Here is an 18,412-nt window from a genome sequence, read left to right as displayed (position 1 = left end):
ACAATAACATTATATTTTTACACAGTCAACTAACTATTAAATAAAAACAGCTGGCGATCAACAGATGTCTCAGTCTATAAAAAAACCCAGAGACAGAGACAAAGCATTTAGTAATGTCACGTGATAAGAGTCAGTCACAGTCACAGATCTGTGTAGCCTTTGTCCAGCCAGTGGCTTTGTCATGCAGAAGAAATGCATTAGAAGGTGATGTACTGTATATTAGGCCATCGGAGTCTTTAAAGAATGCCCCCAAAACACAGATGCTCCACCATTTAGCTGCAGCTTTTGCATAACCACTATGCATGGAGATGTATGTCTGAGGCAAGACTGTCATTAACTAACTTAACTAACAGTCATTCACTAGCTTTCCATACAAAGCCAGAAGACACTCTGGATGCCTATGAGGCACATATAATATCATAACTAGGCAAAAGTCAACGCCAAGCAAACGGGAACCACTGGATGGACTAATGTCGGGGTAAAGTGGAACCGAAAGTAAATACAGCGTGAGAAACAACAGCGGCCATTTGCTTTAGGTTCCCCTGCCAGCCTACAACGCTTCCTGTTTAGACCACTGTTCAGTCTCAGGCTAATCCCCTCCATAGGAGTGCATTTCTCAGGACACTTACGTGACCCTGGCCAGAGAGATCCAGAGCAGATTTAAGGCTTCATTGAAGCCAATTTCTCTGCACTGCAGTCTTGAAAAAATGTGTCTTAAAGACTTAACTGGTCCTAAAAGGCCAAGGGGTAAAGTGAAGCAGAAATGCTTGTTTAACCATTACTAGGGATTTTTCAACTGTGGAGTGTATAGTGTGGGGTACATAATTTTTGTACTATCACTCGATCATCTTACAAGCTTTCATTAATGTAGTCTGATGGTTGCTTGATATGTAAAATAATTCAGAAGTAGATTTAGAGAGGAACATTCAGGTAAATATGCAGGTGAAAATGTAGTAAGACACTTCCTATTCCACTGTCCATGGCATGCACATATGTCACACCACATGGTACTGTAGTCCTATATACTGTATTCATTTTAACCAGAGACCTCTGAAAAAGAAAAGCTGAACTCTTCCTTGAACCCCAGAGGATCGTTTCCATAGGAACACAATAAACAGAGAGGGTGAGGAATGGGAACAGAGAGTTTATCCATTATCAATAAAAGGCATTGAGGAGGAGACATGTTTAATGGAGGCGTAATTATGTCATTATTAGCTATGTAATGGATATAATGTGGGACAGAGGCATATGCATGCAGCTCTGCGCACATCAGTCCAAAAATACAGTCTGGCATATTTATGTGGGGACCTTAAAATGCAGATGCACGCAGTCAAAATACAAGAACACGCGCGCGATCTATGACAGAACGGGCGAAAAAGTTTGGCTTTAAAATTGATTTATATTAATTAGTTGCAGAGTAGCAATAGTAGCAATGTAGTATTACATATTTTAGACAAATTACATTTTCAAATACACATATGGAAGTGTCATATCTAAAAATAACATGTCATATTTCAATAATGTACAGAATAATATTATAACGTTTAAATGTATTTATAGGCCCAAATTGCGCACAACGTGTGTCTCTTCTTTTAAGTCGAAAAGAGAGGGGAGGGGTTTATCTAAGGTGTTTGAGACAGCAGGATGGGGTTGGAGAGGGGTAGGAGGAAGCAGGAAGGCTAAATAGGGCGGACACATAAAAACGGCAAGGGGCAATAGATGCTTGATCAGTTGGAGAGTCCGCCTGTTCGCGCAGTGTGCCGCCCCCATGAACTTCTGGAAATGGGAACCCCGCTGCAAACCTACGCTGCTTCAAACCGCCTCCGTCTCCGGCCATCGTCTCTCTCGCCTCTTGTTTTTTAGAGGGGTCGTTAAGGAATTAATGATCCGAAGGAACCACCGTACTTCTACATAAGTTCATTCGGCGTTTTCAGTACATGCTTTACACCTGGACTTCCATTGCATGGGGAGAGCTCGCACTTTCTTTTTGTCATATGTACTTTTCTCGAGGATACTACCTGTACCCCTACTAATGGTAAGCGACGCTCAACCTCATGTCTGTGGCATATTCGAATCCGATTAAATTGACAAAACAATTATAGCCTATTAAATGACGTCAACTCTATACAAGTAGTCTACAAGATTAGCCTACATAGTTCTTCCGTATCCAGTTTAGGCTCCGATGAGCTACATTAGGCTGATATATTCTTCCCATGAACTGTAAATGATTGAAATTGCATAGGTAATAAATAATATTAGCCTAACGACAGCGGCTCATGTTCATGATACTGAACATTAAATGTAGCCCATTGCATTTAATTCGATTACTGAAGCTACTTCATTATTATTTTTTTTGCCCCCGGTGAAATAAAGTGATCACCGACTATCCTAACGCACGCCTGGACAATTGTGCCAGAAAGTGTTTAACATGGAAAAAATAATAAGATACTTTTCTGCAAAAGAATGTTAACAGTACTTGCTTTGGGAGTTTATAACTGTTGCATGAGTAGACATTTTTTAGAGGGGGGGGCGGGGGGCACTCGGGTTTTTAGACACCTGCACGCACAGTAACTAGTGCGCATATTTCCCATTTGGTAACCGTTTGGGATGGCAACCCTCACTTTTCACTTTTCCAAACATTCGTCGCCAGGTCGTTACAGATTTGTCAGATTATGGATTTAATCCTTAAAATTGAAGTTTACATTCAATTAATAGACACCCTGGGACAGAGACTGGTCTCATGCGTAAATGTAGCTGTGCTCTGTAGTTCAATTAGGTGATTTTAGATTTCTCAAATGTCAAAGCCTATTTCTTTAAAAATGTAATATAATTTAGATGCCTAATGGTAATTTAAGAATAAATGACTGGGGTTTACAACATCATGGAAACACAATTATCTCCAACGTGTTATAAGAACAAATAAGGACGCACTGTACACTACAAACTGCTACTACAAACAAACAAATGGCTCACATGCACAAAATATCAAGATCTATGTATCGAATTTAGACATTATTAAAGAAAATCTCATGAATACAATAAAGGGAGAGTAAATATGTATTAATTCCGGCCTCCCCGACGCATGTACCCTGGGACTTTTCAACCTGCAGCCACTAACACTAGCATATTCGAATTTGTTAAATCATTACATTACTCGTTTGTTTAAATAAATGATTTGATGACTAATGATTCCACCACAATTCCACAGTTTACAGCAAGTTAATTATAAGAAAGGATTTGGGCATGCAGCTGACAGTTAGAGTAAACGTCTCTGTTCTTAATTTTGAGAAGTTGGCCTCCTTGCTAAGTGCAAACAGACCCATGCTTACAGTTTAGGGAGAATTAAAAAAAAGCAGAGCAAAAAGGGGGAAAAAAAGCTGAATTTAAAATGGGATCATAAGGGGTTATACATATCAGAACAAACTGCCGGGAGCGCCGAGAGAATAGGCTATTGTGTAAATCAACGTAGAGTACTTGACATTGCCAAACCCAATTGTTTTGTTTGTCTATTTTCGTTCCTTATTATAGGGAGCATATACAACATGTTGAGAACAACATGAATTAATCTAAAGATATATTATGAATGATTGTATAGATAGGGCCTACCCAATTATTTACAAAGCATTGTAAAACAACGATAAGGTTGAATTTCAGTGTTTTAAGGACTGAACGTTCATGCTGTATTTTATTTGTCTGTTTTTAAACCACATTCAGCAATTAACTACCAACCTGCTTTGGCACACGCTTCAATAACTTTGATGTCACGTCAAACTGTTGTTTGGCCTTGAAGTTATAGCCATTTACTTTTACTATAACTTCAAATGGAAGAAGATCACTAAATCATTTATAATTAACTGATGAGGTTAAAACATAAAACACATTTTTTGCCCTTGACATAACAACTAGACAGACAATCAACTGATGATTGATTACGATTAGAAACATCCATTTGTAGTCTCAGAACTGTCTTCAAAACCACCTTGCTGTTGTTTTTGTACCCTACTTATTGTCAGAAATAAGTTAAGATATCATGCTTTATTTTTCATAAAGTATACCCATAGAGCATACAAGTTGTATTTTTAAAATGAATACTAAACTTTCACAGTAGACAAAAAAAAAGCATGGAATATGAATGCTGCTGGAATACTTCCTCAAAATAAGGAAATACCTGCCTGGGAAGTTTGAGCTAAAACAGTACAATTGGGCCCTGGACTATTGTCTGTTCCCGTGGTAACCTGCTCCCCTCCCACCATCCCTGTCAAATTCCTCAGGAAACACATCTAAAGCACCATGTGCATAGTCTGATCACATTATCTCTGGTTAGAGAGAGGGGGGAGGGAGGAGGAGACAGAGGGAAGAGGGAAGTCAAATACAGGGAGGCCTAGGGAGGAGGAGGACTAGGCCAAACCAGAGGAAGCTAACTGCCAGGCCTAATTGCACCCTGGGCTACAGTACATTCATTGCAAAATATGTCACTGTCTCTTGTTTCGGTTCAAAACTCAGACTGTGGATATTACGCTTTCTTCCTTACTGTCCCTCTCCTCTACTTTAGGCCTGATCACAGCTGGTGAGCTGAATAACGCAGAATAACCCAATAAAAGGAAGAGTTATGTACATCTGTAATTGTTCAAACATAATGTTATTTATCCTTCTAGACATCCTCCTATACATTGGTTATTACAATATAATAGGAGACAAGGAAGAAATATGATGAGCATTATTGTTGGTTACATCCCTATATACTGTAGACGGTTAGTACTGTCATCAACCTACTTGGTGAATCCATCAACTTATAGTAAGTGGCTCTGTCAGTCATTACTGTAAGAAGTTCTGTAGTCACTGTTTTGAGCGGTTTGAATCGCTGTAATCATGGGAGAGGCCCTCTCGACACAATGAGTGTTTGTTGTCAGGGATGCACACACGTTATCCCCCCACCCCCACCCTATGGGTAATAGAGCTGATCATGTTCAGAACCCTACTACCTCTTCACCATGGTTCTCACACACACACAAGCACACGACCTTGTGTCATGACCGAGAACATGAGGTCACACAAAGGTCAACATCTAATTCTGCTACAAAAAATGAAAAATATCTCCTTGATTGCATGTACAGTGACCCATGGAGGGAAAAAGATAAACACAGAGATATGAACCCAGACACACACACAGTTCAATCAAATCAATCAATCAATGAAGTGTATTATTAAAGCCCTTTTTACATCAGCCAGTTCCAGTGGAACACATTCCAGTTATAATGGAATGGGCTCATATGAAGTGTTGAAGTGTCTTATCTGCGGTACTGTTGTTTGCCCAGGACCTATTTCACAAACACTCTTCATTTTATTAGTGTGATTCAGCAATGTGTGTAAAAGCAAGATATTCATTAGGGCCAAGTCCCTCTGTTTGTGATGTCGTAGATCCACAGAATGGGCGTAAACCATCTACAGGACAGAACGCTGTGTGTAGAGGCATTGGATAGGATTGTCTCAGTTCTAGAACTGCCTTGCCATGACACTCAAGTGAATTGTATTGCATAACAACTTGTGATTAATAGACTTGTGGTTTTATTCTTGTTGGCATACTGCAGTGGTGAATTTGTGTGTCTGGTCTGGTCTGGAAAAACAAGGTTCTATTCAATTCAATAGATCTATATTGTGCCCGAAAGGCAATTATTGTGCAGTGTAAAAAATAACAAAGAAATACACAAATAAAAACACACACACGTTATGCTTTTGACCAGGGTTGAAAGACACACCTCCGGGTTCAACAAACTCAGATCACACAGGTTTGAGACTAGAGTATATATATACTATATATACTATGTACTGTAGCATGAAATATGTTGTTAGTAAATATGTATGCACCATACTGGGCAGGACAGGAGGACAGCATATAGAGATGCATTAGTACTTGTCTGAGTCCATGGAGGTTGGGTTTAGGCTTATTGATGCCAGTATGGTCAAAGAGCAGAGCAGCAGGCTTGTCATCAGCGGCTCCACAGATCTCAGGACAACAGAGGAGGAGGGGAAGAGGAAGGTCCCTTTTTGATGGGTGCAGTGCACTTAGTACTCTTTAAGTTTAACCCATCATTGGGATGCAGATTGATCCCCCACTAATCAATACAGAGCAGTCATGAACCATCTGATAGCTGGCGTTAATGAGGAGGGAGGACAAGTGAGTGTCCATCTACACTGTCTGTCTGTTCTGCATAGGCAAGGCAGTGTTTACGTAAAGCCATGCTCTCTACAGTGACTTTGGTCTACTTTTAATTGACAGACAAATTGCTTATAGACGGATGTTGTGTCACGATCTCTGAAATACTGTATGTCTGCTTGAGTCAAAAAATTGTATTTGAAGTAACAAATATTGAATTTGAATATTTCTCACTTAATTGTTACATGATATGTTTTGGCTGCTTCATTTTCTGTCCTATTTAATGTGTGGTGTCTACGAGGGCTGCTCTTTGAAGGGTGGTCGGTTTCCTTACTCTTGACATACCAGATACACTATAGAGAACAGGAATGTAACCTTTCACCCCACTTCAAATCAAATCAAACTTTATTTGTCACATGTGCCGAATTCAACAGGTGTACTAGACCTTACAGTAAAATGCTGAATACAACAGGTGTAGTAGACCTTACAGTGAAATGCTGAATACAACAGGTGTAGTAGACCTTACAGTGAAATGCTCACTTACAAGACCTTAACTGACAATGCAGTTGAAAAAAATAAAAAAAATAACTAAATGAAATAAGAATAAGAAATAAAACTAACAAATAATTAAAGAGCAGCAGTAAAATAACAATAGCGAGGCTATATACAGGGGGTACCGTACAGAGTCAATGTGCGGGGGGGCACCGGTTAGTCGAGGTAATTGAGGTAACATGTACATGTAGGTAGAGTTATTAAAGTGACTATGCATAGATAATAACAGAGTAGCAGCACTATAAAGGGAAGGGGCAAATAGTCTGGGTAGCCATTTGATTAAATGTTGAAATGTCTATGTGATAAGCCTTAATGAAGAGAGACCGGGTTACACACGCACGCACGCACACACACACACACACACACACACACACACACACTCACACTCACACTCACACTCACACTCACACTCACACACACACACACACACACACACACACACACACGCTACATTGTCAGGAAGGAGCTTGTAAGTATGGATTTTCACGGTAAAGTCTACACCTGTTGTGTTTGGTACATGTGACATGTGACAAATAAAAAGCCAGAAGTATTTGCCTCTAAGCTAGACTACAATGACTACAATGTCCTTTTTCTCATTTCAGGAACAGGGTCACTCCAACACTCTCGAGCAGCCCCCCAGCACCACGTAACATTTCCTTGAGGAACGCGACCATTGCCGGCTCCCAACAAACATGGACTGTTTTCCCATGCTTTATTTTCTGTCGGTAAGTGGACCAGGCAAAATCTATTTATGCCATGTGACACCATTGCCCCATCTTTCTGTATTTCTCCCTTTTGTTTTCTCAGGAGTTTGTCATATTTTACATTTAAATTACTAGATTAATAAAATGGAAGAGCGTCTGGTCTGACTTTTGCAGAGGAATTGTTGGTGAAATGTGTGGCACATGGTCCTTTGTTTGTCTTTGATTGGTCGAGGTAGACTGAGGGACTGGGCTCCTTATCGAGTTAAGAATTTGCTTTGACCACTTGGCTGTTTCTCCTATTTTCTAATCATAGTGGAGGAGGGAAAGAGAGGAAGAGAGAGAGAGAAGGAGGTAGAGGGAGGAAGAGAGAGGGAAGAGGAGGGGTAAAAGGAATGGCCCTCAGATTCCGTTCAAAAAGCTGTGTTCTTCAACCAGCTGTTTACTCTTGGAGGATGTTGCAACAGATAAACTGCATAGGGGGGCTATCTGATCGTAGGCCATTTTACTGTAAACAAGTCAGACAGGACAATTATAACCAATTAGAGAACATTTACAGTGAAAACACTAGTGAAGGGTCCAATAGGGTGGAGGTTATGTTGGAAAAGAAGGAGATGTAGGAAGGGTAGACAAATATAGAATGTCACTTAAAACAGAGGTTTCTTTCTTTCTTTATCCTCTCTCTCTCACACTCCCCACTTATCTCTTTTTGCTCTGTTTTTGCCTTCCCAGAGACATCATGATTCCTGGTAATCGAATGCTGATGGTCATTTTATTATGCCAAGTCCTGCTGGGAGAGAGCAACCATGCTAGTCTGATACCTGAGGAAGGAAAGAAGAAAGCCCCGGGCCTGCAGAGCCGGACTGCTGGTCAGAGCCATGAACTGCTGCGGGACTTTGAGGCCACGCTGCTGCACATGTTTGGACTGCAGAGGCGACCGCGGCCCAGTCGCTCGGCCACTGTGCCACGCTACCTGCTGGACCTCTACCGGCTGCAATCGGGCGAGGCTGAGGAGGCCGGCACCCACGACACCACCTTTGAGTACCCCGAGAGGTCGGCTAGCCGCGCCAACACCGTGAGGGGCTTCCACCACGAAGGTAAAGAAAGAGATAGAGAAAAAGAGAGCATGAGAGAGGGAGGGAGGGAAAGAGGGAGATAGAAGGAGAGTGATGTAAGTAACTGTCTGTACACTCTTAGAAAAAAGGTGCCATCTCGAACCTAAAAGGTTTCTTTGGCTGGCCCCATAGGAGAAGCCTTTGAATATCCCTTTTTGGTTCCAGGTAATATCTCAAATGAATGATATATTTTTCTCTCGCAATGTTCCAAATGCCTGTATCGCAAGAATCAATGTTATTACTGTATGTCCCTCACAACAACAAAGACGAAAGATCACTTCTTCCTCACTGCCAACAAGTAGTTTCAACTCCCTATTTGCATTTGAAGTTTGGTCCAACAGAATCGGTCATATGGGCACCAAAACACATTGAGACATATTACTGTGACAGAGGAGAACTTAAACTTTCTAAAAGGCGATTTATGCTTGATCCGACACCGCAGTCCGGAGGCTCCGTAGAGAGTGTGACGCAATTGCGGAGCCTCAGGAGGCTTGCATCACTGTACACCTTCCAGATTTTGTAACAAAAGAGCACGTATAACTCCACGTTGACATGATTGGTTGATGGTAGGTGGGGGTGATACGTCCTATATAAACACAAACTCACTTCCTTGACAACTTCCTTCACACCAGCTCTGCTCCGTGAAGCGCAAGAAGTATGAATGCTTCAGCCATGCTACAGCCAATGCTGTACGGCCAATTCAGACGACGGAATGACCATAAATCAGCTTTTACAATACCTTTTATGTCTCAATGTCCAAAATGTAGAACAGAACAGACCCTACTAAAACGGAAATATCAATGAACATAATTGTGGAAAATTAGTGCTCAAGTTCTGGTGCTCGCGGCATTGCGATACCACGTACCGCTAGCAGCATTTGTACAAGCGACGTCAACAAAGTGAACAGGCTATGTTGTTCAAACAGTTGGAGACGGACAGGAGGGTGTATTCATAACAGTTCAACTGTACTACCTTGTTAGCAAGCAAATAGATCAACGTTGGCTACTCACTAGCAGGTGGGCTTGTGCATGGTTCTGGTTAAATTTGTAACAAAAAGAAAATGTCCATAGACAGACTTGAAAGCTAGATCAGTGATTATTGCAAAAAAGCAGGTTAAACTATTTTGATCAAATAACAAAATGAGGAAGTCTTTACTTTATAACTATGTAAGTCAGTGGCCTACCCCGGCCGACTGTGCGCCGCCCTATGGGACTCCCAATCACAGCCGGATGTGATACAGCCTGGATTCGAACCAGGGACAGTAGTGACACCTCTTGAGATAAAGTGCCTTAGACCGCCGCGCCACTCGGGAGGCGTATATTTAGCCTAGGTATAATTCAGTCAATTATTCCAGACTGTTTGAAATGTAGTTTATTGACCTATAATTGTGTAACAAAGCTTATTTAGAGAACTTTTTAAAAATGGTGAATCACCCATAAATTAGAAACACATTTAGAGGAGTTTTAGGCCATATCGCTCAGTCCTAGTTCCAGGTAGAACCCTTTTGGTTCCAGGGGACAGCCGAAGAATCCTTTTGGAACCCTTTTCTCTAAGTGTGTACAGAGGACCACATTGGTAACAGCAGTTGTGTAGTACTTTCATGCCTTATCCTCTGGGACCAGGCCTACTGTATGTGCTCCCATGTGGCTTAGTTGGTAGAGCATGGCGTTTGCAATGCTGTGGTTGTGGATTCGATTCCCAGGGGGGACCAGTATTAAAGAAGTATGAAAATATTTACACTCACTACTGTAAGTCACTCTGGATGAACTGTCTAAATGTAAACCCAATAAATGAATCAGAGAGAAATGCATGGATTTTGAGAACTTGGGGAAATCCAGAGGTGATGTGACCTTCCCTCTGGTAAGTGTGAGAAAAGTACATATTTCCTGCAGTGTACAGTTAATTATACAATGCATGTTTATGACATAAACTACCGTTCAAAAGTTTGGGGTCACTTAGAAATGTCCTTGTTTTTGGAAGAAAAGCTAATTTTTTGTCCATTAAAATAACATCAAATTGATAAGAAATACAGTGTAGACATTGCTAATGTTGTAAATGACTATTGTAGCTGGACACGGCAAATTTTTTAATGGAATATCTACATAGGCGTAGAGGCCCATTATCAGCAACCATCACTCCTGTGTTCCAATGGTACGTTGTGTTAGCTAATCCAAGTTTAGCATTTTAAAACGCTAATTGATCATTAGTAAACCCTTTTGCAATTATGTTAGCACAGCTGAAAACTGTTGTTCTGATTAAAGATGCAATAAAGCTGTCCTTCTTTAGACTAGTTGAGTATCTGGAGCATCAACATTTGTGGGTTCAATTACAGCCCAAAATGGCCAGAAACAAAGCACTCTCTTCTGAAACTCATCAGTCTGTTCTTTGCCAAGAAACTGAAGATCTCATACAACACTGTGTACTACTCCCTTCACAGAACAGCGCAAACTGTCTCTAACCAGAATAGAAAGAAGAGTGGAGGCCCCGGTGCACAACTGAGCAAGAGGACAAGTACATTAGAGTGTATAGTTTGAGAAACAGACACCTCACAAGTCCTCAACTGGCAGATTCATTAAATAGTACCCGCAAAACACCAGTCTCAATGTCAACAGTGAAGAGGCAACTCCGGGATGCTGGCCTTCTAGGCAGAGTTCCTCTGTCCAGTGTCTGTGTTCTTTTTCCCATCTTAATCTTTTCTTTTTATTTTCCAGTTTGAGATACGTATTTTTCTTGCAACTCTGCCTAGAAGGCCAGCATCCCAGAGTCTCCTCTTCACTGTTGACGTTGAGACTGGCTTTATATTTCAAAAACAAGGACAATTCTTGGTGACCCCAAACCTTTGAACGGTAGTGCATGCCCCGTTACAGAATCCATGAGCCAAAGTCAAGCTAATTGGCCAACCAGCACCTGAAACAGCAATGGTTTAGAATGAAGCACTCACTGCCTTCCCTAAAACAAAACATTTTCTAGACATCAACAGTCCATCCCCATTTGATAATATTCCAATGGCGATGGCAGAAACACATATGTCTCACCACCTACCTCGTTAGCCTGGGTGTGGACCCATAAGCCCAACAATCCCTGTCTCATCGAAACAAATTCAAATGCAACATTTCCTACACCACTTAAACATGAATATAAGACATCCCCCTCCCACCTTCAACATAAATTATGAAATCTAAGGATGTGGTCACAAAATGGTGGCCAAAGAAGTGGCAAGAATTCAGTCAGACAAATTCCCCTCCTGAAAGAATCTGCAGTCCGACAAAGCCTACAGCGTGTTTGGTTAGCAGCTCAAGGAAAAGCATACCTTCATATTATTGAGTTACACTTCTCACCCCACCCAGCACAAGGGCTTAAAAAAGCCTTTGGCCAGCAGTAGTGTGCCTCTCTCTCATGTCTCCAGTTTAAATGGAGCTAGTGACCTTTTACAGGGACCTTCCTCAACATGCAATTATCTTTAATGCTACTCTGCAGACTTCTATATAAAGTCCCGCCTGCCAACAATGTGGGCACTGGGAGCAGAGCAGACTCAACCAGAAGCACTGTGGAAAGTTGGAATATAGACTAACTCTAGAGTGATAGAGAAACAGTAATATGCAGGAGAACGTGCGAGGTAGCCTGTTGGGTCTTTCTGTACGGTGTCATGTTGACGGATCAGAGGTGCCATAGTGGTCCTTATCCAAAGTTTGTGTAAGAGAAACACCTTAGCATGGGTGTATACAACTATACAAGTGTGTCATGGAGAGCCAGTCAGAAACAACAGTTCTGTAATAGGCTTCATGTACTACTGAGATCAACAGAGGTAAAGAACATAAGAACATTTGTATAACATATGTGGCTCAAGTATGTGCTCTAAAACAGAGATGTGTATTGTGTAATCCAGAGATCATACACAGTGTGACAGTAGTGTATTATAGTGGAGGGAGTGCTGGACAGAAAGGCCGAGCTGGAGGGCTGAAGAAAAACATGTCTGCCCTCGGGGGAGGAGGGATGAGTCAGCCTTAATTAATGGGGCCTGTCTAACACACTGTCTAAGACGGCACAGCACCGCACCAAGGCCACTCAGGAAGAAGGAGGCTCAGCCGCCTGTCTATGATGCGATGTGTGTGTTTAACTATGCTAATAACATGCTTGGAGCATTTTGTTGAGATCAAACTAGGTTCTCTGTTTTCATGTAAAATTCCATTGTATAACAATTCAAATGAGTTACTTTTTCAGGAAACACTACACGGTAATAAGATATTTAGTCAAGGCACCAAGTTCAAGTTGACAACGACAGAGCTAAGGAAGGGAAACTATGTGAAAAGGGAACTGTGTTGGTTTCAAGCAGGGAGAAACTGTACAGGGAACAATGCAAGGCGTCAAAGACAACTCTTGAGGTTAAAGATGCAATTACCCACTAAATCCTCCAGGAATTCAAGCTATGGGAAATGCTGGGTTTTCCAGGCCTCCACTTAGTCTTAGCCCTGGATTAAATCAAATCGAGCGTTAACCAGCTTTGGCCGACTTCCGCATAGCAGATGTTTTGGCGGTGTTGGAGGTGTAACTGTGGTATGAGCTGACATATTGGTGAACGGCTGCTCTTGTGTGTCACAAACCACTCCCTTCCTTATTATCCCTACAGAGTTAGAAATTCTAAACGGAGCTAGAAAGTTTAGGCTATATCAATGTTAGAAATAATCACTCTGAAATGTCAAACCATTCATGTTAGGCTAATGCATGTTTTCATGTTCATTTGGATAGGTGAATTTATGAGACTTATCAGTCTAATTAGAGGTTTGAACTTGTAACGTGGCTGCATGAACTTCTAACGCAGCTGCATGGGATTTGTGCGGTGTGGATTCGTTGCATTTAATGGCAGTGTCCGCAATAAGGTAAAGTAACGACCCGCTTGTGGATTTAACAGCTCTAATGCAGTTCCACCTCGGACACCACCAAAACAACACTACGCAGCACGTAGCTCTCTTGCTGCTCCTCCACCAAAGGATTGTCTGTGGGAATCCGTAATGATTATTCATGATGAAAATGACAAATGTCCCTAGTTAACAAACTGTAGAGCCAATCAAAAACAAAGAAGGTTTGAATAATGACAACCACCTGAATAAGATTAAAGCCTGAGTGTGAAATAACAGGGCCGGATTGAGCAGGAAAATAGTAGACACAACATTCCTTTCCCAACAATGGTGGTCTTGCCAGAAATCTGCAGACTGTGCATGGAATAGTTACCCTCCACTATGTTTATATGGTAGCTGCGGCACGTTAATCACCACCCTCTAAGTAATGCATGTTTCAGCAAAGTGCTCAGAGAAAGGCATTGTGGGAAGTCCTGGATGATCCTTATGGATAGATAAAGAAGTATGGACGATGTACACTCAGTCCCCGGAGGCTATCCCAAGTGAACGTGGACATTCTTGTGTGTCAATTAAGGCATGTTAGACTGCAGAGGTATGTGTTTTTGTACAGTGGAAAGCTGTCTTCCAAAACATAACTGCAGGCCAAAATTGTGTGGTTGCAATCATGAAGATTGACACAAAGGGTACTGTTAAACAACCAACAGTGTAATAGTTTTGGAGGGAACTAATTAATAGTAATATGAGGGAAGTGAACGGAACTCAGAGGCAACGATAAAATATGAAAATACTCAGTGATAAACTCTTAAATCAAATCTATACAGGCTGTCATTAGTCAAGATGGCAGCCCATACAGACTCCCTTGGTAAAAGTGATGACATTGACTGTGTCCTGTTGTCTTTCTCAGAGCACATGGAGCCGGTTCATCCGGGCGAGCCTCAGACGAAGATCGGCGAGGCCATCCCACTGCGCTTCCTCTTCAACCTCAGCAACATCCCAGAGGACGAGCTGCTCTCGTCGGCTGAGCTGCGTCTGTTCCGGCAGCAGATCGACGAGGCCATTACGGAAAGCGAGGGGGACAAGGATCAGCTCCACCGGATAAACGTGTACGAGGTGCTGAAGCCCCCGCGGGCCGGACAGCTAATCACGCGGCTTTTAGACACACGGCTGGTGCGCCATAACGCCTCGCGCTGGGAGAGCTTTGACGTGAGCCCCGCTGTACTGCGCTGGACACGGGAGCGCCTGCCCAACTATGGGCTGGCCGTGGAGGTCCAGCACCTCAACCAGACACCGCGCCACCAGGGCCGCCACCTGCGCATCAGCCGCTCGCTGCACCAGGAGCCCGGGGAGGACTGGGAACAGCTACGCCCCCTGTTGGTCACCTTCGGCCATGACGGCAAGGGCCACCCGTTGACGCGTCGGGCCAAGCGTAGCCCAAAGCAGCGGGGGCGTAAGCGTAACCGCAACTGTCGCCGTCACGCTCTCTACGTGGACTTCAGCGATGTGGGCTGGAATGACTGGATAGTGGCGCCCCCAGGGTACCAGGCATACTACTGCCATGGGGAATGCCCCTTCCCCCTGGCAGACCACCTGAACTCTACCAACCACGCCATCGTGCAGACGTTGGTGAACTCGGTGAACACCAACATTCCCAAAGCCTGCTGCGTGCCCACGGAGCTCAGTGCCATCTCTATGCTCTACCTGGACGAACACGACAAGGTGGTCCTAAAAAACTACCAGGAAATGGTTGTGGAAGGGTGCGGCTGCCGCTAACACTGACCATGGGCAACTTGAGGCAGGCCGCACGGACGCTATGAAAATTTTTAAGGCCCCACCTTACTCCCAAAATCTTCACTTGGACCCTTATTTATAACTTTTCTGTTGAGACGTATGTTCGTCATTTTTTTTCTCTCTTGACAATATGATCATATATTTTGACAATATATATATATATATTTATATCTACATATAAAAAACAAGTGAGTCCTTATTTTAAACATAAATAAAAAGCTGTACAACTTTTCATAATGTATATTAGATTGTATAAGGGTTTTTTAAATGAGAAAATAGTTTTTTTTAATCTAAAAAGTAAAGTTTATTTACTGGTAATATTTATTGCTTTGATATTATACACATACAAAAAAATAAAAACAAATTGCCTTCCAATATTACATTGTAGCAGATCACAAGAAACACCAATTGTGTACTTAAATTAGAGCACTGTGTGAAATGATCACTTAGCTGATTTGTTATGAATCAGTTGAAGTATCAGAAATGTACATTGATTTTAATGAACCTTTATACATTGATCTTTAAACCAGTTATTTTATTAGATAGGTCCCTTGAGTTGGAATCAGTTTTTTATTCTTGTGAAAAAATCTGATAACATGGGTTGTGAAAAATGAAACTTTGACAGAAAAGGTCCTCATGACTGTTTTATATGAATTTGGATTGAACACATCTGCATCTGATACTTAGCCCGATGGCTATTTGAAAAGTACTCAAGTAATTGTTGCAATTCATGATAACAGAGGAATATTTCTCATGCTCTGTTGCTTCCAAATAAAACAATGTTCGGTTTCATATCTGGCATCATCCAGCTTAGAGTGATTCACTCTTGAGTAACGGACTTACACTATATACAGTGCCTTCGGAAAGTATTCAGACCCCTTGACTTTCTACATTTTGTTACGTTACAGCCTTTATTCTAAAATGGATTTAAAAAAAAGAAAAAATAATCCTCAGCTGTCTATACACAATACCCCAGAAAGACAAAAAGCGACAACAGGTTTAGACATTTTGGCAAATGTATTAAAAATAAAAAACAGAAATAGCTTATTTACATAAGTATTCAGACCCTTAACTATGAGACTCAAAATTGAGCTCTGGTGCATCCTGTTTCCATTGATCAGCCTTGAGATGTTTCTTCAACTTGATTGGAGTCCACCTGTGGTAAATTCAATTGATTGGACATGATTTGGAAAGGCACAACCTGTCCATATAATAAGGTCCCACTCTTGACAGTACATGTCAGAGCAAAAACTAAGCCATGAGGTCGAAGGAATTGTCCGTAGTGACTCTGAGACAGAATTGTGTCGAGGTACAGATCTGGGAAAGAGTACCAAAACATGTCTGCAGCATTGAAGGTTTGGAACCACCAAGACTCTTCCTAGAGCTGGCTTCCCTGCCAAACTGAGCAGTCAGGGGAGAAGGTTCTTGGCCAGGGAGGTGACCAAGAACCCGATGGTCACTCTGACAGAGCTCTAGAGTTCCTCTGTGGAGATGGGAGAACCTTCCAGAAGGACAACCATCTCTGCATCACTCCACCAATCAGGCATTTATGGTAGAGTGGCCAGACGGAAGCTACTCCTCAGTAAAAGGCACATGACAGCCCACTTGGAGTTTGCCAAAAAGCACCTAAAGACTCAACAAGATTCTCTGGTCTGATGAAACTCTTTGGCCTGAATGCCAAGCATCACGTTTGGAGGAAACCTGGCATCATCCCTACGGTGAAGCATGGTGGTGGTAGCAAAAATTTATATAAATTAGCAAAAATTTCAAAAAATATGTTTTTGCTTTGTCATTGTGAGTTTTGTGTGTTGATTGATGAGAAGGAAAAACACGATTGAATCTTTTTTAGAATAAGGCTGTAACGTAACAAAATGTGGAAAATGTCAAGCAGTCTGAATACTTTTAGAAGACACTGTCTACAAAGGTATGTATCAAATTAGTGGATTTGGCTATTTCAGCCACACCTGTTCCTGACAGGTGTATAAAATCGAGCACACCGCCATGCAATCTCCATAGACAAACATTGGCAGTAGAATGGCCTTACTGAAGATCTCAATGACTTACACAGTGGCATGTTAAAGGATGCCACCTTTCCAACAGTTTTACTTTCACGTTTTGAAAGATGATCACTTTTTACAGTTTATCAGGAGAACACATATGCCTATTAATTGGGTACTTGGGGATAGGCTAACATGTGGTGGTTAGACACTCACTAATCCAATTGCCATATGGGCGGATAGTTGAAATTGATTGTTGGAGACACTTGAGGAGTGATCCTATTGTTTATGATGGTTTAGCATTGGGGCACGACTGAACAACTCGTCATGGTGATACCCTTCCTCTGAAGATTCAAAGGTTAGACCGTCTGTCTCCTGCCTTTATCTTTGGCGGCTCATCCAGACAGAATAAAGACGCCTGTCTCCAACCTGTGCTCCATTATACAATAGACTTTTACATCACTTATTTAATCAGACGACTGCGCTAAATTATATGAGAGCGTTTGGAGAGGGGAGTCCTCTGAACGTTACACTGTAGCATTTCCCCACGCCCCTGCATTAGTTTAGAATAGTGGACATGTGATAAGATAAATATCTTTGGCTTTTTTGGAAAAAAATATTTTGGCTTCACCTTGGAAATCTTTTAGGCCTGCGTGGTTGGAGAGAGTAGAAATAATCAACTTTTTAAATGAAAAGCCATATCTCCATTCCGCGCCAAAGGGCATCTCCGCAGTCGTCACCCACGTTTTGTTTGTGTTATTTAGTCTTTCCATCTTAGATCATGATTTCTGCTCACCTAAGAGAAGTTACCACAGCCAGCCTCAGGATCCCAAAACTGCTGTCAGGTTTCCCTTTGATGCCCACATATCAGGCGAAGCCTTGTCAAAAAAAGTGGGGGGTTGGTTAGAGAATACATTCATTTTGAAGAGGCTGAAGGCAGGGAGAAGGGAGTTATTTTATCCAGCGGTTTAACAGTGCAATTACACACATTTGAATTGATCTCCCAAGTTTAGATAACATCAGCGAGTTATGGTAATTATCTGCCCTGATTGACCTTCCACAAAGACGACGCGTGTTTATTAAAATGCCCGGAAAGTAGAGCAAAGTTTATGCAATTTTAGCACTCCCAATGAGCCAGTAGGCAATAGCAATGACTGGGCTATAGCCTACCATTAGAAACCAGTGTAGGACTTTAAAAGTCTGAGCTGGGGAGGGGGTATTGGAATATTGGGGAATTATGTTAAGGTTA

The 18,412-nt window shown here is 41.9% G+C and overlaps 1 protein-coding gene across 2 annotated transcripts; it reads left to right on the top strand.

Annotated features, from left to right (window-relative positions):
* The first annotated feature begins 1,753 nt into the window (after positions 1–1,753).
* LOC139383370 (bone morphogenetic protein 4-like) lies at positions 1,754–16,059 on the top strand. 2 transcript variants are annotated; one of them, XM_071127888.1, is made up of 4 exons: positions 1,754–2,035; positions 7,309–7,431; positions 8,140–8,504; positions 14,283–16,059. In XM_071127888.1, the coding sequence occupies exons 3-4, from the start codon at positions 8,147–8,149 to the stop codon at positions 15,146–15,148; spliced, it is 1,224 nt and encodes a 407-aa protein (XP_070983989.1). In that variant the 5' UTR covers positions 1,754–2,035; positions 7,309–7,431; positions 8,140–8,146; the 3' UTR covers positions 15,149–16,059. The 2 variants fall into 2 exon arrangements, with proteins under 2 accessions (XP_070983989.1, XP_070983987.1); XM_071127886.1 differs by lacking the exons at positions 1,754–2,035; positions 7,309–7,431 and having other exon boundaries at positions 8,048–8,504.
* Positions 16,060–18,412: the final 2,353 nt, after the last annotated feature.

The sequence above is a fragment of the Oncorhynchus clarkii genome, chromosome 25 (assembly GCF_045791955.1).
Source record: "Oncorhynchus clarkii lewisi isolate Uvic-CL-2024 chromosome 25, UVic_Ocla_1.0, whole genome shotgun sequence".
In the NCBI taxonomy this organism is placed as follows: domain Eukaryota; kingdom Metazoa; phylum Chordata; class Actinopteri; order Salmoniformes; family Salmonidae; genus Oncorhynchus; species Oncorhynchus clarkii.
The sequence above is the reverse complement of the archived record's forward strand: the minus strand, read 5'-3'. Positions and strand labels throughout refer to the sequence as shown.

Bases quoted from the DNA above. Each gene is read 5' to 3' on its own strand.
- LOC139383370 (XM_071127886.1), top strand. From the start codon at position 8,048: ATGTCACTTAAAACAGAGGTTTCTTTCTTTCTTTATCCTCTCTCTCTC. The intron at 8,505-14,282 runs GTAAAGAAAGAG...TGTCTTTCTCAG, and splicing joins GAGGGGCTTCCACCACGAAG to AGCACATGGAGCCGGTTCAT.